Here is a 26,722-nt window from a genome sequence, read left to right on the forward strand (position 1 = left end):
TGTGTGTAAAAAGCAGAATGTACGTGCGTTGTGCACCCGCATATAGGCACATATTACTAATGCACTCTTTAAATAACAACAAAAAAAAAATTGCGCCGTTGACTTTAGACCAGGTTTCAGTTGGTCAATGGCGCAGTCTATTTCAGTTGCCTCAAAATAGCAACGCACCAGCAATGTGCCTGAACACACCTCAATTTCAGAAGCTCTTGCGGGTTTGGAACGACATGAGGGTGAGTAATTAAATCACAGGAATTTCATTTTTGGGTGAACTAACCCTTTCAGTCTCTTACCTATTCAAAATCAAGGATCAATTAAGGTTTTTGCACCTACCAATCCTACTCATGAACATGCTTCATGTTCACAAATACCAACATCACACATATATAGCTCATTCACCCCACACCTCACACACACACTGGCCATCTGGCCTGGTAGGTAGAACACAAACCCCCTCCCTACTGTGTCTCATCTCTGATACAGCCTCAAATTGATTAGTGTCTCCTATTTCCTTCCTCTTTTGGCTCTAATTTTCAATTTGCAGGAGAATCAGTCTGAATAATGACCTTGGATGCTATTAGAACAAACCCGTGTATTTACAGATCTGCTTCTAGTGTTTTATTTGGACCTTTGTTATCATCTGTTCTTTCCTTGAGCCAGTACAACAGTGATCCAACTGTGGTGGGTAAGTCTTTTTTTTTTTTTTTTTTTTTTTTTAAATATTGATTTACGTTAAACAATGAAATTGGAGCCCTACTGCAGCAGTTACAATGTGTGTTATTTAGAAGTTGGAGCTCACATAATCTCATGGGTTTGTGTTCCTGTAGCTCAACCTGCAAAGTATATGTAAGGCACTAGCAACACCAAGGTCATGAGGTAAATTCTCAGATGGATGGGTGGATGGATGGATGGATAATAAAAAGGCAAAAAGGTCCAAAATAAGAATGAATACAATTAACTTTTTGCCAGTGTTTAGAAATACAGAGAATATAGACATTCCAATTCAATAAAATGAGAGCAAAGGCACTGTAGTCACTCTTTTAATTCTCTCTCTCTCTCTGTGCTGTTTTAACATACTTTCTCTCCAGGATCAGAAAACAGAGGCCTGATTAAATCCTAATAAAAGCCTCACCTGAGGGTTAATGGGAAACGTACAGTGAAACAAGGAGGGGAGTCCTCTCATACTTTATCTGGAACTGTAATGTCACAAGCGATTAGCAGAGAGGTCGAGTATTTGATTAAAACACCACCGTGATAAGAACCTGATGTCCTCTTGAGTGCGTGTGTGTGTGTGCGTGTGTTAAGTCTCTCACTATAACTTTCTATGTGTCTTTCAGGTGATTATTTTCAGTCACTAGACTGCAGAGAAACTAAATGAAGAGACAATTATAGAAACAACGACATAATGAGACTAAAAAGATGGAAAACATTAACAAATACTTTGACCGACACTGTTGGAGTGTGTCCAGGTTTTCTCTCCCTGCGGTCACACAGATGTAGATTCCTCACTGGAATTTTTTGATAATATAAGGTAAGGATTGTGTTTGATAATATGCTGTAATTAGTCAGCTCTATAGTGGCTCTGACAAAGCCCTGTGCAGTCCTTATGAACACTAGAACTATATTTGTCTGTTTATCTGATATAAAATAAATACACAAGCATATAATAACATAAATACACCATATGTTGGTGTATTTCACTTATTATTGTGGACCATAACAATCCATTTGTACAGGTGGAAATATAGAGAGCTCTTTCCTTGTTTACCATCAGTGAATCAGAGAAGACACATGGTTGAAAAGAAGACCCTCTCTTTCTCCTGTCTTTTGGTTCTTTGTAGTGCTTAATAAACTCTCTGTTTCTGCAAACAATCCTCCAGTGTAATAACGGCAAATGAAACAGTAGCAGTCCTATAACTCAAGACCTCTGTAATTGATCCCTGAAGCCCTTGCTCTGTCTCTCCTCACTCTTTCGATCAAGGTGGCATGCTCTCGGAGAAGGACATTCCTCTAAGATATTTCATCAGGGTGCATAGGGTTTCAGCAGTGATTGGTTAAATCCTGGGATAATGGTGGGTTTGGTAAGGAAGCCAGTGTCGACAAGATGACATTAGCTCAGAAAATATGATACTTTGTATTAGTAACTGTTTGAGTAATTCTGAGTAAACTAGCCATTGATGCCTTGACGATATGATTAGCTTTTGGTATGTCAGATATCTCCGCTCCCACCAAAATGGGAGGCTGTTTGAGAAGTTAACATCCCTGACACACATACACACTCCCTCAAGCTTTAGCATCACCAACCTGCCAGAACCTTCGAATGATGAGGATTCATGGCCCAGACTGCCTGCTCGATCCTGGCCCTGTACACAAACATGATCTGTGAGGCATTAATATGCACAGCCCCCCCCAGCCTGTCACAGAGATATACTGTTCTAGCCCCAGAGTACCAGCACACTGAGAGACATCCGTTTCAAGGGAAGTTATACTAGTGAGAATCATTAGACCCTGCTGCTGTATTTGCATGAATGCAAGAGATAGGATAGCTGTGATCTATTTCCCATGATTGGACGTGATGAAATAGAGCATGCAAACAGAATGTTGCTGAATCATTGTCCAAACAAGTACCATTTGACCATGTGCAAATAAGAAAATACTGTTCTTGTTTGAGAAATTGAAAGAATATAGAGGAAGTAGTGCAGTTTTCATTCATTGTTTAAACAGAAAAGAGTCCGAAAGTGTGGGGCCAGTTAGTATTTTTAATGAAAACAGTAATATTGTGAAATGTTATTAGAATTTAATATAACTATTTTCTATTTTAAAATGTAATTTATTCCTGTGATGGCAAAGCGAAATTTTCAGCAGCCATTACTCCATTACTAAGAAGAAACATTTCTTCTTATCAATGTTGAAAACCGCTGTGCTGCTTAGTATTTTTGTGGAAACTGATAATTGTTTTTCCAGGATTCTTTGAAGAATTCAGTGTAAAAAGCAGCATTTATGAATAAAAGTTTTAGTTAAAACAAACAAACAAACAAAAAACTACTGATAAACAAACACTGCTTAAACAATAGTTTATTTATTTATCTATTAATGTCTACTAATGGAGCCTCTACACATTAGGCAAGGCAAGATTATTTTTATAGCACATTTCATACAGTGGTAATTCACAAATAAATGTCACATAAAACTCAATTTTTAAATTAATTTAAGACAAAAAATAAATAAAAATTATGATAGAAAAAAAGAAAAGTTTAATTTAAAAATACATTATAATAATACATAAACCTAACCACCTTTCAACGTATACGGATTTTCTAGTTTTTTTCAGTTGTTTCATACAATAAATGTGAACATATATATTACATTTTATAATTATATTGTAATATTTTCTATGTCAAATTTTAATGACCTCAACTTAAAGGTCCCATAGTGGCATCAGAAAAAGAGTGAGAACCATTTATGGCACAATGAAGCAGAGGATGCTGTTTGCAGGAGTTTAGAAGTTGCAGGTCTTGATAAACATGGTCGAAAACAACATCATTTCTAAGTTAGATTGGGCAGCTTTTCAGGTCCAGCCCCACTGCTTTCATGACTGTGAATAATTTTCCATTTCATTTGGAATCGATCAACTCGCCAAAGTGAGACAGAATTACCCCGGGTGGTGAAAAATTCGGTGAAAGTGCATCTATTGCCAGAGGCTTAAAGTGCAGTATAAACTTCCAAAGTGCAATCAGGCTAAAGCAGCAGTGCTTGGCTCTGATTGGGCAGTACTTGTTGCACCAAAACTGGCAGCACTGATAGAGGCCATCTGCTCTGGAACTCAGAGGACTGTGCGGCTTACCAAGCGTCCTAAAATGACAGCTAAAACTACTATTGAGACTTGTGAAGCATCAGACAGCTCTAGTCATATGACATTTGACAGACGTCACAGTCATCAATGTGGTCTTTATCTCTGTGCCTACTGACTATGTGAGTCAAAGGTCACGCTGAAGTGAAGAGCCATCTCATCAGACCCCGTCAGGCAGCGCTACTCGTGTGTGAATCCTCTAAGAGAGAAGAAACGATGTGGGAGGGAAAATACTTAAACGGCAGTCACGTTCAAAAGGCGCCCACTGACTGAACTGCTCATAAAGGACTGGAAGAGTGAGAGATTGCTCTGAGCTAATGCGGAAACCCACTGGGAGTGGGATATCAGTGAGGCTATCTAAACTGGCAGTCAACTGCATCTGCTGCACTTCTAAATCATATAAGTACTGTTGTGATATTTCTAACAAAAATACAGAGAGCTGTTTAGCAGAGCCAGGGGCTTTTGTAATGAGAGAGCAAAATGTGGCTGTGAGATGCAACAAACAGCATGTTTTATCGTGCAATCTCACATCATCTCACCTGTACAATCACCCCTTAAGTGTTATTGCTGTATGAAAACTAATGAGGTGAACTCAGTTTAAACAACTTTTCAAAAGAAATCTGCTTTCTGTCAGTGATGGGTCAGTATGGCTGATTGACCAAATGAATGGTTTATCTAGTTGTTTTAGATTTAATATTTTTGACGTCAGAACTTCTTAGCATGCTTTGAGACTGTCTACCGCGAGAGACTTGGCCACTTCATCAGGTCTCCTTTTCTCAATGTCTCACACCATGAATTTTGTGTTAAGATGCTGTGTCAAGTTAAAAATAGTTCAACTTTTAAAGTCGCAATGAAGAGAAGTAGCGACAGATCCTTTCCTCCGTATTGTGACATAGATCTAAGTAATGATTATCGAAAAAGAAAAAAAAAATTATAGGGTGGGAACTTGGTTCAATCCAATGGTTGTTAATTGGATGGAGGGATCTCTGAATGAAAGCTTGCTGCGATTTTAAGAAAGGTTCGGAGTTTGATCAGTGAGAGCATCAAAATTTTTGGAGTTGTCCTGCATTCGTCACCTAAAAGAAGTCTGTTGTTTCACCGGAAGATTAAGTGTTGACATTTTGATTAAAAATTACAAGGTCAAATAAAAAACATTTGTTAAGAAACTTTGGTAACACTTCAATATAGGGAACATGTATTCACTAATAACTACAACTTTTCCCTCAATAAACTTCTAATTTACTGCTTATTAATAGTTAGTAAGGTAGTTGTTAAGTTTAGGTATTGGTAGGATTGAGGGATGTAGAATATGGTCATGCAGAATAAGGCATCAATATGTGCTTAATAAGTACTAATAAACTGCCAATATTCTAGTAATATGCAAGGTAATATCACCAGCAGCCATATCACCCTGTAGCCCAAGACTGGTTGCCCAATGAAGCTAAGCAGGGCTGAGTCTGGTTAGTACCTGGATGGGAGACCTCCTGGGAAAACTAGGTTGCTGCTGGAAGAGGTGTTATTGAGGCCAGCAGAGGGTGCTCAACCTGTGGTCTGTGTGGGTCCTAACACCCCAGTACAGTGATGGGGACACTATACTGTCAAAAAGCACCATCCTTTGATGAGACGCTATACCGAGGTCCTGACTCTCTGTGGTCATTAAAAATCCCAGGATGTCCTTCGAAAAGAGTAGGGGTGTAACCGTGGCATCCTGGCCAAATTTGCCCATTGGCCTCTGTCCTTCATGGCCTCCTAATCATCCCATTCTGATTGGCTTCATCGCTGTGTCTCCTTTCTACCAATAAGCTGGTGTGTGGTGATCGTTCTGGGGCAATATGGCTGCCGTCGCATCATCCAGGTGGATGCTGCACATTGGTGGTGGTTGAGGTGATTCCCCCTTCCATATGTAAAGTGCTCTGAGTACCCAGAAAAGCGTTAAATAAATGTAATGAATTATTATTATTATTAAGAAACTAGTTAAAAGACCCTAAAATAAACTGTTACCAAAACTTTTTTTATGCTGACTTTAAAGGGTTAGTTTCACCCAAAAATGAAAATTCTGTCATTAATTACTCACCCTCGTGTCGTTCCACACCCCTAAGACCTTTGTTCATCTTCGGAACACAAACTAAGATATTTTTCATAAAATCTGATGGCTCAGTGAGGCCTCCATTGACAGCAAGATAATTAACACTTTCAGATGCCCAGAAAGCTACTAAAGACTTATTTAAAACAGTTCATGTGACTACAGTGGTTCAACCTTGATGTTATGAAGTAACGAGAATACTTCTTGTGCACCAAAAAAACAACTTTATTCAACAATATCTATTGATGGGCGATTTCAAAACACTGCTTCATGAAGCTTCGAAGCTTTACGAATCTCGAATCAGTGGTTCGGAGCGCGTATCAAACTACAAAAGTCACGTCATTTCAGTAAACGAGGCTTTGTTACATCATAAGTGTTTCCATAAGTGGTTCACCACTTGGGGGCAGTTTGATACGCACTCCGAACCACTGATTCAAAACAAAAGATTTGTAAAGCTTCATGAAGCAGTGTTTTGAAATCGCCCATCACTAGATATTGTTGAATACAGTCGTTTTTTGTTTTTTTTTGGTGCACAAAAAGTATTCTCGTCGCTTCATAACATTAAGGTTGAACCACTGTAGTCACATGAACTGTTTACATCTTTAGTAGCTTTCTGGGCATTGAAAGTGGTAGTGGGCAATGCAGGCCTCACTGAGCCATCGGATTTTATGAAAAATATCTTAATTTGTGTTCCGAAGATGAACAAATGTCTTACGGGCGTGGAACGACATGAGGGTGAGTAATTAATGACAGAATTACATTCACATTCAGACCATCTAGCTGCTCATTAACACACAAATGTATCCTATGTGTGGTGGACCCTAAAACAGCCCAATTATCTAGGGCTAAAACTGTCTAGTCAACTAGTTGTTTAGACAACCCACTGACTAGTTTATTATGAAAATATGTAGTTATATGCATCTCTACTTTCTATTAATTAGGCCAAAACCTAATTTTCACAAATGAAACAAAAAGTAAAAATAAAAATAAAAAAAGATACTGTATTTTGTGTTATTGTATAAAAATAATGAATGTTCATTTTGAGATGACAGTTATACATACTATATTTAAATCAGCGTCCCACCACTTTAAATAACTATATGAGACACTAGTAGTTGGGTGCGCTGTGTGTTCAGCGGAGCAAAAGTCATCAGGGAATGTAATCTCGGTTGTTCTCTCCTCAGCTTTAAGAGTCTGTGGTCTATTATTATCTCAGTGATATAATATTTCTCTCTGCCATCCTTGTCGTCGCTCAGAATGTCAGCTGCCAATCATAGGAGCCACGCAGAGGAAATGAACAGTCTGTTCTAAACACTGAAAAATACAGCTTTCATTCAGTTTGAGAGGTTACGACAGGGATTCATGCGTCAAAAGGGATTTTCAGACACCTGAAATAAAGAACTCTCAAAGCGGGAATCATTTGAAATCTAAACTTACAAGAGATGGTTGAATATAACAACTAAAAACAACAAAAACATAATACCTAAAATGTATTTCAATGACAAAGTTAAGGATAGTATTTAAGCTGAACTGTTCCAGAAGACAGAAATGAGGTAAATGAGAGCTAAAAGATAACTACACAAACTGATTAAGTGATTAACATAATGTGACATAATAGCAAACGTTTAATCTACACAGTTCGTTACAGTTGAAAAGTTTACATTTTGCTGAAAAACAAACATTGTCTCCAGTCTATCACCCTATATAATTGGGCTGTAGTGTTGCTGAATTCACAAAGCATTGCAGACTCACAGTTTTGATTGATGATGCTCATTTTCTAAGCGCTGTCTTCGACACTTAAAGTGCATATGACCCAGTTCTGTTGGCTATACATTTTTAATTTAACATCCACAGTGCCAAAGTATGCCCTGAAGATGGATGACTACTGCTCTCCCAATTCTGGCAGGTAAAGTTGAGGATCACGCAGCAAAAACAGTCAAGCTTGGCAGGGACGTGGGGAAAGAGAAACAGAAAGACAGAGAGCAACACAGAGACTGGTAGAGACTGAACAGAGAGAACATTTGTAATTGACCAAGCATGAGGATACAAAATAATACTCTAAATATGCATGATATATTGGTACCATATGATTAAATACACTATATTGAAAAAAAATTGGGACACCCTCCAAATCATCAGGTGCTCCAATCACTTCCATGGTCACAGGTGTATAAAATCAAGCACCTAGGCATGCAGACTGCTTCTACAAACATTTATGAAAGAATGTGTCGCTCTCAGGAGCTCAGTGAATTCAAGCGTGGTACCGTGATAGGTTGCCACCTGCGCAATAAGTCCATTCGTGAAATTTCCTCACTACTAAATATTCCACGGTCAACTGTTAGTGGTATCATAACAAAGTGGAAGCAATTGGGAATAACAGCAACTCACCCACAAAGTGGTAGGCCACGTAAAATCACAGAGCGGGGTCAGCGCATGCTGAGGCGCACAGTGCGCAGAAGTCGGCAACTTTCTGCAAAGTCAATAGCTACAGACCTCCAAACTTCGTGTGGCCTTCAGATTAGCTCAAGAACCGTATGTGGAGAGCTTCATGGAATGGGTTTCCATGGCCGAGCAGCTGCATCCAAACTTTACATCACCAAGTGCAATGCAAAACGTCGGATGCAGTGGTGTAAAGCATGCCACCACTGGACCCTAGAGCAGTGAAGACGTGTTCTCTGGAGTGACGAATCACGCTTCTCTGTCTGGCAATCCGATGGACGAGTCTGGGTTTGGCGGTTGCCAGGAGAACGGTACTTGCCTGACTGCGTTGTGCCAAGTGTAAAGTTTGGTGGAGGGGGGATTATGGTGTGGGGTTGTTTTTCAGGGGTTGGGCTTGGCCCCTTAGTTCCAGTGAAAGGAACTCTTAATGCTTCAGCATACCAAGACATTTTGGACAATTTCATGCTCCCAACTTTGTGGGAACAGTTTGGGGATAGCCCCTTCCTGTTCCAAAATGACTACGCACCAGTGCACAAAGCAAGGTCCATAAAGACATGGATAAGCGAGTTCGGTGTGGAGGAACTTGACTGGCCTGCACAGAGTCCTGACCTCAACCCGATAGAACACCTTTGGGATGAATTAGAGTGGAGACTGCGAGCCAGGCCTTCTCACCAACATCACTGCCTGACCTCACAAATGCGCTTCTAGAAGAATGGTCAAAAATTACCATAAACACACTCCTAAACCTTGTGGAAAGCCTTCCCAGAGGAGCTGAGGTTGTTATAGCTGCAAAGGGTGGGCCAACTCCATATTAAACCCTATGGATTAAGAATGGGATGTCATTAAAGTTCATGTGCACGTAAAGGCAGGCGTCCCAAAACTTTTGGCAATATAGTGTATGTTATTCATTTTTTATTTTTATTATTATTAGCCAATTTTGGAGAGTTTTTGCCTATTTTAGGATTTACTTTTGTTATCCTTTTGCACAAACTTAAAGTGATAACGGTTGATTTTAAGGGTTAGTTCACCCCAAAATTAAAATTAAATTACCCTCATGTCGTTCCAAACCCGTAAGACTTTCGTTCATCTTCAGAACACAAATGAAGATCTTTTTAATGAAACCTGAGAGCTTTCTATCCCTCCACTGACAGTCTACACAACTACCACTTTCAAGCCCCAGAAAGGCAGTAGACATCATAAAAGTAATCCATTATTTACAAAATATTAATCTCCAATGTGCGTTCACGAGAGCCCCATGACACGTGCGTTATGTTGATGTGAGAGCGGATGTTGTTGCATGAACGTGCATTGGTAAACAAATTGCAAACAAAGTTAAACCAATGGAATTACATGGATTACATTAATGATGTCTTTAGTTGCGTAGGCTGTCAATGGATGGACAAAAAGCGCTCAGATTACATTAAAATAATCTTCATTTGTATTCCGAAGATGAACGAATGTTTTACGGGTTTGGAACGACATTGGGGTGAGTAGTTCATGACAGACTTTTTTGGGTGACCCTTTAAGGGTTCTCTTTTTTTTTTTAAGTGAACTAACCCTATTTTCATTTCTTATTCAAACACTATATTTTGTATAACAGATTTTAAAAGAAATTTCTATATAGAGACCACCATTTTACAGTTTGGAGTAAGTAAGTTTTTTTTTTTTTTATTAAAACATTTATTCTGCAAGGATGCATTAAATTAATCAAAAGTGACAGTAAAGAGATTTATTTCTATTTCAAGGAAATACTGTTCTTTTGAACTTTTTCAGAGGATCTTGAATATATATGTTATTCACAAAAAAATATTAAGCAGCACAACTGTTTTCAACATTGATAATAATAAGAAATGTTTCTTAAACACCAAACCAGTATATTATTTCTTAAGGATCATGTGACACTAAAGACTGGAGAAATGGCTGCTGAAAATTCAGCTTTGCATTACATATAGTTTACATTTTTAAATAGATTCAAATAGAGAACAGTTATTTTAAATTGTAATATTTAACAATAATAATAAATGCAGCCTTGGTGAGCATAAGAGACTTCTTTCAAAAACATAAAAAAAAATCTAAAACCCCAAAATTTTGAACAGTGGTGTAACTGTTGTACTGTACATTATGATGCCTACTTATTTATTTATTTTTTGGGTGTGTGTGTGTTTTCATCTTCTTTTCTTTTTTAACAAAGTAGTATAGATTTATAACACTGGGCATTTATCGGACATAACATGAACATAATTACTGGCTTATCATATTGGCCATTGTGTAATTTCAGTATAATCGATCGAACAAGAAAGAAAGAAAGAAAGAAAGAAAGAAAAAGAAAGAAAGACAGAAAGAAAGAAAGAAGGAGCCCTTCACTGCTCTCATACCTAATTGGAGGAGATATGTGGTCTCTGGAGAATCTGTCTCTCTGCCCTCAAAGAAGCAGCAGTGATGCAAAGATATTTTTTCACATCAAACACACCAAAATGTTACTCTCCTGCATTTTGTTGCTTCTTTGAACACTAAAACTGCTGGTGTTTCGTTCACTGCCACTGTTGCTGGAGTTTGAATATTTTGTATCCAACTTAAAAAACTAAAGTATAACAGAAATGGATGGGGGGAGAGAACTGAAAACAATGCAGATAGGCACAACATCCTGATTTTATTTATTCCCAAACTGCTCCCTTACACTAGTTGGGAGGTAAAGGAACAAGCCAATGAGGTCATTATTACCTAATGAGATTACCTAATGACTTCACAGGGGTTCCAGAGCCAATAACTGCCAGATAACTTCCCCTGTAATTATTTGGAAACACCAGTGTGTTCTTCCTCGACATTAAGCCAACATTTTAATCACATTGTCTGAGTGCTTCATAGAGCACAGCAAGTCTGGTTTGTTGAAAACACTCTTTAATTAGCTGGATTAGTGATGTTCATGATTTAAGCCACAAAACCATTACCATGCACCAATACCACAGTGTTTTTTTCTTTGTTTTCCCCTACAATACTAGAAATAAGTCTAGGGTACATATGATCATGCAAATTTGTTATTTAAGCATAATCTGATATTATTTTTGATTGTGATAGGTGCAAATTTGTTATCCAAGCATAATCCGATATTATTTTTGTTTGTGACTGGCTGATGAAAGTTTATTTAAATTAATGTCTAACAGTCGTATAAGCAATAAAGGAACATTTTAGAAGTGATAGTATTTGCGTATGAATCAGACTGTGCACACACATTCACCTTACTTCCTTTTTTTTTTTAAAGTTAATATAGTGGCACATGGGATTGTATGTATAGATGCACAAGCGCTTTCCATAGCATTCGTTCCACCATCTTCACGAACGCACGGCACATAATTAATGGAGCTGCATGGGAAGTGAGAGGATGTAACTCTGAAACAGTCGCTCGTCTGGGTTTGTCAGGCCTCTGGCGGCATACTTTACTGTGGTCGGACCAGATATGCTTTATGACCTCTCATTAATACCCATTACTATGGAGGTCAGTCAGGACACGCTGGTGGGTTATCTACAGGACTATAAACCACAGCACAATGAGAATGACTGAATCCATCACTCATACAGCTCGGACTATGATAGAGAGATGAAGAGACAGCGAGGGGGCCAGAGCAGGAAAAAAAAAAAGAAACATAAGACATTCATAATAAACGAAGGGGAGAATCAATAGCAGGGGAAGATGTGATGATGAAATCTTTCAGTGTGAGTGTTAGTGATGAAACCCAGACAGACATAAATAAAGAATTAACAGTCTGAGGAAAAATTGAATCGTAGTAGTTCATTTATACCCATGCGTCGATAAATGAGGAAATATACAGTTCAAACACTTTATGATCAATGAATTTGCATGACTTTTCCATGACCTTCTTTTTATTTTAATTTTTTTACCTTTTTATTTTTTTTTTCCACACGTTTTGACTTTTTGAGCCTCTGTGCCCACTTTACCATCTATAATTATTATCTATTAGCTAGTAACATTTTCTGTCCAATGAATCACATGGCAAGTCATACTGACTGGCCAGTAACACTATGAGCAATATCTATTCAATGAAATATGACTTTTCACATTATAAATTTCTATGATTTAAAACATGTTTAAATTCTAGGGCTGGGACAATACATCGATTCTCGATTTGCGATACAAAGAATCTGGAGCGATTCTGATATTTTCCGATGTATCGTGATTCTCTCTCGAATCGATTCGGAGCTTAGTTTTCAACAGCAGATGGCACTACGTGCTTTAGAAACACACATACTCTGCTTGCTTCCAGTTCCTTTACACACACTACTTAAACCTAAAATAATCAATCATAAAGTTTGAAAAGGTTGAAGCGAATTACAAGGGTGTTCGCAGTGGGTTGTTTACATTAATCTCGTGTCATAAAAGCATTCTGAGCTGATGTGCATCCTCTGTTAAAACTAAGCTCAGAATCGATTTGAGAGAGAAAATATCAGTATTGATCCAGAATCATTGTATCACGAATCGAGAACCAATGTATTGTCCCAGCCCTATTAAATTCCTTGATATACATTACTGTTCAAATGTTTGAGATCGATAAGATTTTTTGTTTTTGAAAGAAGCTCACTAGGGCTGCATTTATTTGATGAAAAATACAGTATTAAGAGTAATATTGTGAAATATTATTACAATTAAAATAACTGCAATTTCAGCAGCCATTACTCTACTCGGCAGTGTCACATGATCCTTCAAAAATCATTCTAATATGCTGATTTGCTGTTCAAGAAACATTTCATATTATTTTCAGTTGAAAACAGTTGTGCTACTTAATATTTTTGAGGAAACTGTGATACATTTTTCTCCACAATTCTTTGAGGAATAGAAAGTTCAAAAGAGCATTATTATTATTATTATTATTTGGTAAGTAATAGAAATCTTTCTTAACATTATAAATGTCTTCATAAAACTTTTGATCAATTTAATGCACACTTGCTGAATAAAAGTATAAATTGCTTTCTTTAAAAACAAAAAACATTCTGACCCAAAACTTTTGAACGGTATGTATTGAGTTTTTCCATAAACCCTGTACAAACCCTGTACTAAATTAATGGCCACAAATCACCTATGAGAGACCATGCATACAGAATCAAAACAGCAATAAAAGACAATGAGATCCAGCTCAAGACTGACTGCACTGCTCTGGTCTGGTTGTGGATGAAAGGAAGCAGTTGTTATCAAAGGTGGAAACATACGGCAGGGATCACTGCACATAGCTCAGATTGAGTCAGGGTGCCCTTTGCTTTTGCCTGCTACTTCAAGAACCAGCTAAATGGACCCTTAAGGAGTAAACTAAAACAATGTCCTGCAAAGTTCTGTTGAAGAGCTGGTGGCTATTGCATCCCTTATCAGCCAGCCCAGATGGAATCTAAAGACGTTATAAAGCATTTCCTCTGCTGAATATTTGGGTGAAATGGATTTAAACACTGTAAAATTTGTTAAATGAAGCTGAGATTACAACATTCTGGTTAAGCATAATCAAATAAACCAAAATTTCTCATGAACACACAGACACACAAGGGTATAACTCTGGGAATAACGGTCATTTCAATTCTGTGGAAATCTGCACATTCAAATTCTGTGATCTAGCTTATCAGTTCACTCTTTTCTATCAATTTAGACTGTATATCAGCGAGGTAGCCAGTTTTTAGTGTGGCTCCATTATAATCAAAAGAAACCATTATTTTCCCTCGGGAAAAAGCACTGTCATTTGCCCTTTGATAGTGAAGGGGGAGGAGATCAGACGTTTTAGTAAAAGTTATGAGTTTAGTATGAGCTTGTCTGACAGGACGAAATTCAGTCCAAAGGAAACTGGTTGACAGGAGATTAAAGTCACAGCCTGGACTCTTTGCAGCATTACAAGACAAGTGCCAGGTCTTTGATTTGTACTTAGAGTTAAGTGCTTGTATGCTGTGATGTATATTTAAAGACCAGTGCAGTACTTAGTAGTAGAAAGGGGAAATTTTATAAAGGGGGAAGTTTATAAAGAGTGAAATCAGGGGTCTTGTTCTGTGTCGGTTGTAAGTGTACGCTGGTGATTTTGCATTAGTGCTGAGCCCTGACCCACTGTAATGGACTGCATGATGGAAGAAACGTCTAGTTCAGCAATCACTTTGAGCCAGAACACGAGGAATTGACTCATATGCCGATCAATAGTCTGGTAGCACGCAGCTAAATGATTCAAATATTTGTGTTCATCAAAGAACAAGTCGATTATTGTACTTCATGTAATAACTCCATTCTGAATGGAGAGCAGAATTATTAGGCACAACTTAACATGTCACCCAACTTCCTTTCCAACCAACTGAAAAGGCCAACGCAATGCAATATGAGCCACTAGCACAGCTTCCAGCAATAATTGATTCCAGAGCGCCATTGATGACTTGGAACATGGGCGCTCATCTCATCTCCCTAAGGGTTTGACGTCCTGTGGGTTTTTGTTCCAGCTGTGTTCTACAACACCTCATTTGACTAATTAGCAAGTTTTCAACTACAGGGGATGGCTTATTAATAATGACAGCAAAGGAAGTGGAAAATCATAACTTGAGCATGTACAACAGATATGAACAGTAAACATGCTAACTCTCACAATTTAAAATGTGATCTGGGGATTTCAAAGGGGGCTATGAGGAATTGTTACCGCCTTCTGTATTCAACTTACGAAGAAAGTGTAAAACTCTCGCAGTTCAAAAAGCTTATGCTATGTCCTACGCCTTCCCTATACTTATGGAAAAAGTTTAACTGACACGACACCAGTTCCGTTTTTTGAATACGGAAGGTGGTCTGGCGGAAGCTAGATATTTTACTTAATGACTTGTTAATTATGGCTATTTTTTTGGATGGATGTGGATGGAGGCACTTTCTTCAGCTTCATTCTCGTTGGTCCTGCTCACTGCCATTATAAAGCTCGGATGCGTCAGGATATTTATTAATATATCTCCGATTATGTTCATCAGAAAGAAGAAAGTCATACACCTAGGATGGCTTAAGGGTGAGTAAAGCTTGGGGTAATTTTCATTTGAAAGTGAACTAATCCTTGTTTAATCCATGTTTAAAGGATTAGTTCAACGCAAAAAGAAAATTCTGTCATTAATTACTCACCCTCATGTTGTTCTAAACTTGTAAGACTTTCGTTTATCTTCGGAACACAAATTAAGATCTTTTTGATGAAATCTGAGAGAGGTCTACCTTTGCAGCGACCAATTTGACGCCTCAAAAAGTTCACAAAGAGATTAGAAAACTAATCCATATTAATTAAATGGTTTAGTCAAAATTTTCTGAAGAGACTCGATCGCTTTTTACGATGAATAGATTTAATTTAGGCTTTTACTCGCATGTAAACATTGATCAGTGAACATAAACTGAAGCTCAACCGAACATGAATGACGCACAAGAACAAATCTCTTCCGGAAGCTCAAACGTGCTGCTTAACCAATTTGATATGGCTGTTACTAAAAAAAAATTATTTAAGAGTGTATGACAATGTATATGTATTGCCACTAAAACTAAATTCCAGCTACAAGAAACTTTATATGTGGACCACAGGGGGAAAAAAAAAATCAAACATAAATAATGTGTGACATGATGTAAGAATGTATGATATCCCTTTAGGAGTACGTGACTTATGTTTTAAATGCCCTTGACAGTTGGCTGTTGGTCTGTAAGTTATTGGGAGAAAAGCGAGTGCCAGGTTGATGACGGACTTTACTGGAGCTGCCTTCACAACAGGTGTTTAACCTTTTCTCTGAGATGTGTGTTTGCATGTATTTGTCTAGAATCCTGCCCAGGTCTGTGCTAGGCAATGCCAGGCTATAATCTTTTCTGGCTCATGTGTCTGTAATTAATGGCTCTATTCTGGTGTGTGGAATGATGAGGAAACATACTGGTAAGCATCAATGTGATGCTCTGAGTTTAAAAATGCTCCTGAGTGATGTGCTCTGCCATTACATGAGGTCAAAGGTCATACAAACTCTCCCCCTTTGTGCTTCTTGATATAAGCTGTGTGTCAGAGAACATCTGAATTTTTCTTTGTGCTCTTAATTAGGGGAATTAAGACCTGAAAATCTTCTGGTGCACTTGCAAAATCCATTTGGCAGGCTGTAGCTCTGCCGTGGTTATTTTAAAACCCATAATTTATCTTAAAGCTTAATCAATCCTCTCTACTTGTTAAAAACAATTTAGATTTACATGATTCTGGATTTGTTTTTAAAGGTTCTATTATAAAATAGATGATAAGGGAGAAATAGTCTCTCTTGATTAGTGCTTATGGGCAGGTGTGTGATGACAATATGCACATACCCCGCAGAAAAACAGAGACCACCTGCTTTTGTTTAATCCCGTGAGCCCAATCTGTGCCTGTCTGACATTTTAAGAACATATTGAATTGAACAACCCCCTTCTAATCTACTTAGATTTCTTATGGCACTTTCTTTTTCCAATGTCTTTTTCCCCTCTCTGGGATTGTGAAGATTGGAGTCGTACGAGACCGCGTCTGCAGTGCATCAGACAGCGCTTTTGTTGAAAGCTTTTTGGTTAGCTGATGCAGTGTGCTGAGCTGTTGCTGCTGACACTGTGCAGATGCATAAAGTGTTTGAAATGTGGAGTATGGTGATGGAGCATTCACAGGCCTGGGAAGAAATGTGTCTTTCTGCACAACACTACTCCTGACGCGGTGCCTGGAAAGAAGAGCAAACCTGCAAGTTTTAACAGGTCAAAAAGCCAAAGGAAGCAATCATCCACTGACACCAGTGACCTGTACATGATGGAAAGGGTGGCCAGATGTGGGAAGTAAAGTTTTATCTAAATGTTATACATTCCTTAAGCTGATAAGCTGGAGTGGTTTAGTCATGGGTTTCCCCTCCTGGTTGTAAAGATGTAGATTAGATGACAACATTGTCAAACACATTCATTAGTTCAAAATCTGAAGTGTAAAAGTTAATGCATGTTTATACACATCTGTTCAAAAGTTTGGGGTCAGTAAGATTTTTTTTTAAAGAAATTACTACTTTTATTCAGCAAGGATGCTTTAAATTGATCAAAAGTGAATGAGATATATATATATATATATATATATATATATATATATATATAAGAATATAAAATAGAATAGAATTTTAAATGGTCATAATATTATAATCATCCAAATTAATCATCAAACCCAATACTTTGCACTTTTCTTTTCTTAAAAAGGAACTTAATGTGTGGACAACATTTATGATGTATTTGCAAATAACTGACTTTAATATATCAACAGTCTATGATTTTATTTCATCATTAATGCTGTTTATTTGTTGCCTACATTTTTTTCATCATCAATTTCGAGGTCCAAGAGGCAATGTATCAAAGAAAATCCCACATTTTGGTATATTTGACCCTAATGTGGTATGTCTACAAAACTAGTCAGTGCAAAAGCTTTGCCTTCTTTAATGTGCATAGTGTCTTCCTCCTCAGTTAATTTGCTCTCCCAATAAAGCAAATGTGATGTTATGATAGATCCTTACAGAGGGACTGGACACACATGAACTGCACATGGCATTGTGGGATATCTGCCCAGAGTAATCGGGATAAGCTTACAGCGATGAGCTTTAATGAGGCAAAAATGGAAACAAATGGAGTGTGTGTTCCCATTACTCTTCAGTGTGTCCAGGGAGACAGAGGAAAAAGAACAGAGGAGGTGCATAGGAGAGGTAAAGAGAGCAAGAGAGACTGTACTCAAGTGAATTAAACATCTCTTAATCTGTTTGTGTTCCACCTGAGCTCAGATAGATCAGCTCCAACTTAAAAAAACTGATAGATAGGAGAAAGGATAATGGGGAAACAAAGAAGAAGAGAGTGCATGTATAAATAGATTAAATGGATACTAAACTTAAGGGTAACAATTTGATGTGATAAATGTGATAATTGTCTTCATGGGTACCTTAAACACCACAATATGCCACATGAAGTGAGATTTCTCAAATGTAAACACATCCAGATTGCAGAGTATCACAGGGTTTGTGTCAGAACCCAGTGTTAAAAATACCATAAATACCCACAAAGAAAATCAGAGCAAAAAAAAAAAAAAACACAAAGGAGTACAAGGATATTATTCACACATCATATCCACTGACAAGACAGTGAATTTAGATTTTTCTAGGAACCTGACAACACAAAAGTGTCATTATTGTTTTCACAGCATTGATTAACACAGGATGTTGGGTTTCTTTGCAATTGGATTTACAGTATGTAGCGATATTGCTTCCTGTAGGAGCTGAGACTGAATGCACATGAATAAACTGAGGTTTTTCAAAATATTTATTGCAAATGATAAAGAATTTTAAAATTGTAAAGTTTTATTGTGCATATGCTTACCTTCTCTGTATAGCAATATTAGTTTGTTGAAAACAATTCTTAAAGGAACAGTTCCTCCCCAATAAAACATTCTGTCATTTGTTCACCCTCATATCATTCCACGCCTGTATGACTTTCTTCTGTGGAACACAAACAGTGAGGAAGAAGAAAAAAAAGTGGTCAATATGATTTGTGTACTATAAGTCTTCCGAAGGGTTCACACATTTTTTGATCAATTAATTTTTATGACTCTTCCATGACAGTTTGAATTGTCTGTAATTACTGAATAACGATGTTAATAATTTATAGTAATTTAGTAATTAATCACTGATTTATGAACCCTGTCAAACTGTCAATCATTGAAAAGAACACAAACGCTATCATATGACTTCATTTGACTAGGAATAAAGCACACTGTTCATATGGTTGATGTTTATGTGCTTTTGCACGTAACTCTATGGAAAAGAGCAATAAATACATGATCAAAATTTCTCCTTTCATCTATCCCTTTAAGATTCTGTTATCCACTGTTGGCTACTGTGAGTTACTTGTGATTGGAAAATTTGGAAGTGGAGCCGTGACCTAACTTAATTGGTATTAGCTACAATAGGCTACAGCTCAAGATTTATTACGCTTGGATTACTTTGTTTTTGCTTTGTGGAATAAATGTTCAACTTTGTTTACGGATTTGCTGACTCATGCGTTTGGATGACAACAAGCTGGAACTCTGCCGCTGTTGTTAATGCATCTGTGAGAACATTTACGTCCTGTTAGCAGGGGCTTAGAAAAGTGGGTTGTGCCATTACATATCTATACTGCTGTATCTGTAGCAAGCAAAAGCCAAGATTTTCTCTCTTCTAAGTCACATACACGCATGCACACAGACCAAAATGATTCACCCATAAACACAGGGATGAGGGTTTGGGGGAGAGTCGCATAATGTCCAAGGATTTATGAGGATGTGCAGCATTTTGTTGCTATAGTAACTTGCAATAAAAGGAATTCTAAAATGCCCTATTCATTTTGAAAATTCACCAAACATCTCCAAGGCAAGTGATTATAATACATTATAAATATAATCTCTTTCCCCCCCATCACAAAACCATATTTGAAAATGCATTACATGAGTCAACCCATACATTATTAAAATATATCACAGCAAACCTTTGCTGGGAAAACTATAATGCCTCAATATGCACTGCCCGGCCAAAAAAAAAGTCACTGTTTGGATTTTAATAGGCAAATACTTAAGAGTCTATGGATGGATCATTATTACAGTGATTATTATGTTTCTAGCATGTTACATGTTTGGCAACGATTCTTTTAACCCTAAAAGATGGAGTATGTAGCTTTTCATTTCTTAAACAACCATGTATTAAGATGTATCATGGCCATATTCCAGGATGACAATGTCAAGATTCATGAGGCTCAAGTTGTGAAAGAATTGTTGGGAGGGAGCATAAAGAATAATTTTCACACATGAATTGGCACTGACCTTAACCTCAGTGTAAGTTTTTGGGATGTGCTGGAGGAGTGCAAACCTCTTGCATTGTCAATACAAGATCTTAACCAAAAAATGATGCACCTCTCGATGGAAATAAATGTTGTGATGTTATTTCCATCAAGAGGTGCATCAATTTTTCGTCAAGATCTTGTATTGACAATGCAAGAGGTGAGCACTCTGTAAAGTCTACTCCAGCACATCCCAAAGACTTTCAATGAAATTAAGGGTTGGACTCAGAGGTGCCAATGTGTGAAAAGTTTCTTCATGCTCTCTGAACCATTCTTTCACAATTTTAACCCTGGTGAATCTTGACATTGTCATCCTGAAATATAGCCATGATGTGTCTTCCTACATGGCTGTTTAAGAAATGAAAAGCTACACACTCCATCTTCATGGGTTAAAAGAACCGTTGCCAAACATATAACATGCTAGAAACATAATAATCACTGTAATAATGATCCATTCATAGATTATTTTTTGGCCAGGCAGTGTAGGATCTGTTGGAAAGAGGTCATAGTAATGCAATCAACTTTGAGTTGCTATAGGAAATCTATAAATTGCATGCAGTGTTCAATAGTAATTTATTTCTAAATACAATCTCTGATGAATTACAATCTCATCCATTTTGCACATTTAAAACTGTTTGTCAACTTTAGCTGTAAATCCATTCCATCTGTCTGTCCAGTCCTGTTTATTAGTGTAAATACATGGATAAACAGACATATTAAGTCAAATCCCTACCCTACTATTCACCCATTTAATTCCTCACCAAAATCTGCACATGCTATTAATCTGATTTGTGAATAGTGGAGAGAATGAGAAAATGTATTCTTCGTTATCTCTGAAAGTACACTATATAGTGTATTTAAAGCGCTGGACTTTAACCATTGTTCATTATATATTTATATAATCAGTTTTCTCCTCACTACATAAATGCATGCAGTCTAAAAACATCTTTCTTTTTTGCATGTGAATCCATGTAATTATCATAATAAAATGCCAATCTGAATAATTCTGTTTCATGGTTTAAAATAGCAAATACGACTTGTGTTCCAAAACCTGCATTTCATTATCATTCTCAGTCCAGCCAAAGCTATAACAATGGCACTGTTTCAAGCAAAGCATTCATTGTCATTTTTATTTGTTTAATATGATAGGCAGAGAGAGAAAGACAATAAATTAATTTGCTTTTAACTGCCCCTGATGTACACAATGACAAAATGTGCAAAAACATTAAAAGGAGGCACACATTAATTAAGCACGCAAAATCCGCAGAGAATGGGATGCTTTCATTGGCCTACAAAAACTAATGAAGAGTTTGTGCATTGCTGTGTTTGAACTTGATGTCAGATTTCCTTTCATTTAGTCATCCTCTGTTGTTTTAACTTGCCGCTTTTCTAGGAAAATGGACTTCATTATTTACCGTTCAGCCACACTGAAGGACCGACACTCATACAGAGTTCAAGCATGGGATAATGTACAGCCAGACTGTCATTATAACTAGGGTGACCAGGACACTGACATGAAGCTAGCGGGTATAAATAAACGCATGGATATGAAATATTGGTTTGTATGGAAGCTTGTTTCTGCCACAGGATAAAAAAAAAAATGTAAAAGATAATTGCGACTTTTTATCTCACAATTCTGGCTTTTTTTCTTAAAATTGTGAGATACGTATATACTCACAATTGCAAGTTATAAAGTCCAATTTAAAAAGTCCAGTTTATATCTTGCAATTCTGACTTTATAACTCACAATTGTGAGTAAGGTGAGAATTCGGAAGTGTATCTATCGGATGTGTGCGTGCATGGAGTCTTACTCTTAAAGTGACAGCAACCTATAAATAGCTGCTGTTGTCTGTCATGTAAATGAAAAAAGCAAAACACAGCTTTAACAAAGATTAATCTATATTAAATTTATACAGTGAACATACAGTGTCATTTTACATTTAATTACTACATTTCTGTACACGAAAATTAATACTACAGTTAGACCTTATACTTTATTTGTAACTTTATGATGTATTTATCTATGCTTGTAAGTATTTGTTCTTTTTACAGTCTGTTCACTTGCCTTTAATAATGTATTAGTTAGGCTAGTAGTTTCTGCTGTGGTATCGGAGTAGTTAAAGTGGGCTAAGTAATAAATGGAAAGTTACCCCCCCACCCCCCAATTATTATTATTATTTTTTTTTTTGTGCTGATCCGAAAAATGATCCAATCCATGACTTAATAACCATGATATGATCCGAACTTTTGAGTTCTGTGAGTTTTGTGATCCGTCGAACCACTAGAATTGAGAGATAAAGAGTCGCTCTTTATTCAGTGCTGGAAACAAGCTTCCGTAGATTTGAGTTGAAATTTTAAGTTTTCAAATTTTGCTTGTACGTTCCATCTTACCAACTTATGGCCTCCTTTGCAAAATAATTTTCCTATGTGACCCATGCTGGCAAAATGATTTGAAATGAGCCAATTTGCAAAAATGAGTTATTGACTGAGTTACACCTGTTTGAAGTTGATAAAGTCAGAAAAGTCAATTTTGGGAAAAATCGAGGTAAAGTTTTCTAAAGGTTCCAAAAAAAAAATCTGTGGTAATTCCATCAAATTTGGCACAAACCAAGTCAAAACCCACATCTGTAGGATGTCCATGATTCCACAATTGTTTGATTAACATTAATGAAACAACTTATATATCAAAACCTACTGTATCACATGGATCAATTATAATGTTACACATCAGATGTTTTTCCCCAACAGTTAACCAAACATTCATTTAAGACATACTCGCCAAGACCGATTTTTTGAAAAACTGTAATTCTGTGTAAATGTGTATATCGGGATTGAGCGCTGTCTGAGGCGTATTTTTGCTCGCGCTTTGGGTCTGTCAGTCAGCGGGAGTAAAATCGTTTTGTTTATCAGCATGAGTCTGAAAATCACATTTCATTGGTTTAGGCTCATACCATCAAAAAATTTGCTATGAATATTCACAAAGTTGGAATGCTGTGCTATAAAATGATGCCAAACTTGTGCTGAAGGGAAGTGCCAGTCGTCTAGAAGCGGGCAGAGAAAACAGCATTTTTCATGGTCAAAGAAAAGGTACTCCTCTCAGAAAAAGTACAAATGATGGATGGATGGATGGATAGATAGATAGATAGATAGATAGATAGATAGATAGATAGATAGATAGATAGATAGATAGATAGATAGATAGATAGATAGATAGATAGATAGGCACAATTAGGGTTTGAACTGGTTATAAAAGATTTGAGTTTAGGATGAATGGGTCTGGGAACACATAATTAATCCCTTATGTACCCCCCTCCCCCTACAAAGTACCATCACTCTCAGCTCCAAAGTCCCTACAGTTTTTCTAATAACAGAGTCTGTTTCTGCTCTGTAAGAGACACTATTATTCCCTTAAGTGTATGACAGGCATTAAAAGGATAGTTCACCCAAAAATGAAAATTTGCTGTTCATTTACTCACCCTCAGGCCATCCAAAATGTAGGTGACTTTTTTTTTCCTTTCAGTAAAGAAGATTTTTAGCTGAAATTGTGGTCCTCTGTGATTCATATAATGCAAGTCAGTGACTACAGTCACACAACAAAAAAACATACACAAACAAAACAAAATTAATACTAGTGGCTCCTGATGATACATTGGGGTCTTAAAGCGAAACGATAAGTCTGTGCAAGAAACTAAACATTACTTACAACTTTATTACCTGTAATCCACAACCTCAGCAAACAGCCTGCAGCGCAAACTTCCTGTTGCATAATGACGTATGTACAGGAGTTTAAAGTTTGGGAATCTATGAAAACTCAATCTTTCCGATTGAGATTGCGCAAGCGAACGTAATCTTAATTTTTATATAGGTTGCGGCATCCAGGATAAGCACAAGTAAGTACCATTTAGATGAACAATACAACACACACGTCTTCCCTCTCTGTTGTAAACAAACACAGTGTCAGCTCACGTGTGAATTTGCTCCTGCCGTGAACGCACTCATCACCATTTGCCTGTGGATTACAGGTAATAATGCTGTAAATAATGTTCAGTTTCTTGCACAGACCAATCATTTCGCTTCATAAAACCACAATGCATGTTCAGGAGCAATGGGTATTCATTTTGTTTCTCCTGTATATGTCGTTTTTTTACTCTCAAAGTGATAGCTATTGACTTGAAAGGAACATGGTTTCAGCTAAAAATCTACATCTACATCTTGGATGGCCTGGGGGTGAGTAAATTAACAGCAATTTTAATTTTTGGGTGAACTAGCCCTTTAACTATATTTATGTTTACTGTAATACAAATAGTAGTCTAATAGTCTAGATGCATTCCGTAGCCAGCCCTTTAGATAACAGTTGCCTACCACCAATAAACTATTAAAAAAATAGTTCACCTAAAAATAAAACTTCTGTCATTATGTTCAGACTGCATGCAAATCGGATTTCTTCTCAAATAAGATCTGATTGTCTGCACTGTGCGCTGACTTGGATGGGTTAAATGCAGAGGACAAATTCAGAGTATGGTTTACCATACTTGGCCTTGACATGGGCCATTGGCCTTGGCCCATGTCACCCTATTACTGTAGTTCTATGGCCTGTTGCTCCAGGCAAAACAATGCCGTCATATGACACAAGGTTTCAATATATGTCATTCAACTAGAATGATTCAGAACAGTTGTGGATTATTTACCAAATACCCTTGTGGACCACAAGTATAAACAAGCCCTGACTCACTGTACCAGAGTGGGGCTCGAAAATTAAAATTGGTTGATGCCACTGTGTGTGAACTGTATATAGAACAATACAAAATGTTTTATTTAACACTCATAAACAACCGTCGATTGACCTTGACTTGCCAATCTAGTCTCATTCTGTCAGTCACACTGCAGGATGCTCTTCATTGAAGCATTCAGCCACATTTGCCAATATCAACAACTCAAACAAGACAGTAGCCCTCAGGGTGTTTACGGACTAGCCTCAGAGCTGGGATAATAGAGAGGCTAATAGGGGGAAAAGTTCATCTATGGACTGCTAAAATAGTGGCACAGGGAGGGCGAGGGGAGAAAAAAACAGAAACAAAAAGAGAAAAGGTAAAGTCCACAGAGCAAGGGGAAAAGACAGTAGAAATGAAAATGACTAGATGTGCACAGAGGGAATTAAAAGAAAACATGAGAAAAGTGAATGAGTAAGTACTGTATGTAAAAAGAAAGACAATCATGTATCATAGACGTTATATGCATGTGTGAGAGTGAATGTGTGCCACTCAGTCTTTCTCTTAAGCTGATAACGGCATTACCGCATGCATTTTAAATTCATAGTGCTTAATGTTACGAGACCTCTTAATCCGCAGAAAATCAATGCCTAATAACCTATGAAAATGTACATTTGCTCTTTTACTATCGCCAGAGGCCCAGTCACACACCCCGGGGGCCCTTTTTTCGATTCCCCCGCATTAGCAGTAAAAACCATAAACCACCATTAACGACAGAGGATTTGTGTAAAGCAGTGAGGGGCTGCTCTGTGCTCATGCCATTTGGGACAGAGATCAGCTCCAAGAATGATGTTTGCATGATAGAGATAGACAGGGAGCGTCTCACACAGGTCTCATGGATACTTAAAATTAAGATAAGAGGAGCTGGAAGAAAGTGGGTTTACCATGTGAATGGAAAGGAGACACAAATATATACCAATTATTTATGTCTCCTTTATGTTTGAATGATAAACTCTGAGATGCATAGCCTATATCATGGAATATGAAGTTGATAATACATCAGTGGGATGCTATATCAAAGTCCCTTTCAAAGAAAGTCTGTTCACTTGGAGGCCATATTTGCAATGCCTCCGGGCAGCTATTTCATGCATCCAAGACCTAGTCCTATCTATTTGAATGGGGAAATCCTGAAATCTCAAAAACTGCTTGGCAAAGTCACAATTAAATAACATATTTCAAATCAGCAACAAAATCTGACATGAACTGTCCCATAAATGTTGTTTCTTATGCTCAAATAGTGCTAAAAAAAAAAGCTTATTTTTCAGGCTAGATGAGCCAGTGCGAATGTGCAGGCCTAAGCGCGAGACCGCGAGTCTCAGGTTTCTATAGGAACCGGAGCTACTAACGGCAGCAGTAATGACGCAATGACTTTATCAATCAGTGATTGGCTCTTTTACTTAGATGGCGGGACATATTCCGCCATATTGCATGTTGCAGTTTCCCTCATTCATAACTAATAGAAGTGAACCGTCTTTCTATATCTGTAGTCTTTGGCTATATAATGGCAAGAAAAAAGTACTGCAACACTTTCTAGTCGTCAGATGTAGAACAGGTTCATCGTTAATGTAAAGAATCACAATTGTTGGTTAAAAGTAAGTGAAGTTAGTTCTTGTGTTACTTAAAGCTGTGATGTAACAGCGATGTTGCTGATTGAATGGAGGCAGATCTGTATATGGTGCATTCCATTTGTCCTTGGAAGTGGAAAAGTCTTAGTCCAC

The 26,722-nt window shown here is 37.4% G+C and overlaps 1 protein-coding gene across 3 annotated transcripts in view; it reads right to left on the reverse strand.

Moving 5' to 3' along the window:
• Nucleotides 1-26,722, reverse strand: part of gfra1a (gdnf family receptor alpha 1a) — a 79,469-nt gene that overhangs the window by 21,606 nt on the left and 31,141 nt on the right. The window contains exon 1 of one of the 3 annotated variants that reach the window (XM_051917777.1): nucleotides 18,745-18,857. The exons of the other annotated variants lie outside the window; for them this stretch is intronic. Coding sequence (XP_051773737.1) covers nucleotides 18,745-18,814 — 70 coding nt within the window. The 5' untranslated portion in view covers nucleotides 18,815-18,857. Of the gene's footprint in view, nucleotides 1-18,744; nucleotides 18,858-26,722 lie in introns of those variants that run through there. 3 annotated transcript variants of the gene reach the window in all.

Source organism: Ctenopharyngodon idella, chromosome 13 (genome assembly GCF_019924925.1).
Source record: "Ctenopharyngodon idella isolate HZGC_01 chromosome 13, HZGC01, whole genome shotgun sequence".
Classification (NCBI taxonomy): domain Eukaryota; kingdom Metazoa; phylum Chordata; class Actinopteri; order Cypriniformes; family Xenocyprididae; genus Ctenopharyngodon; species Ctenopharyngodon idella.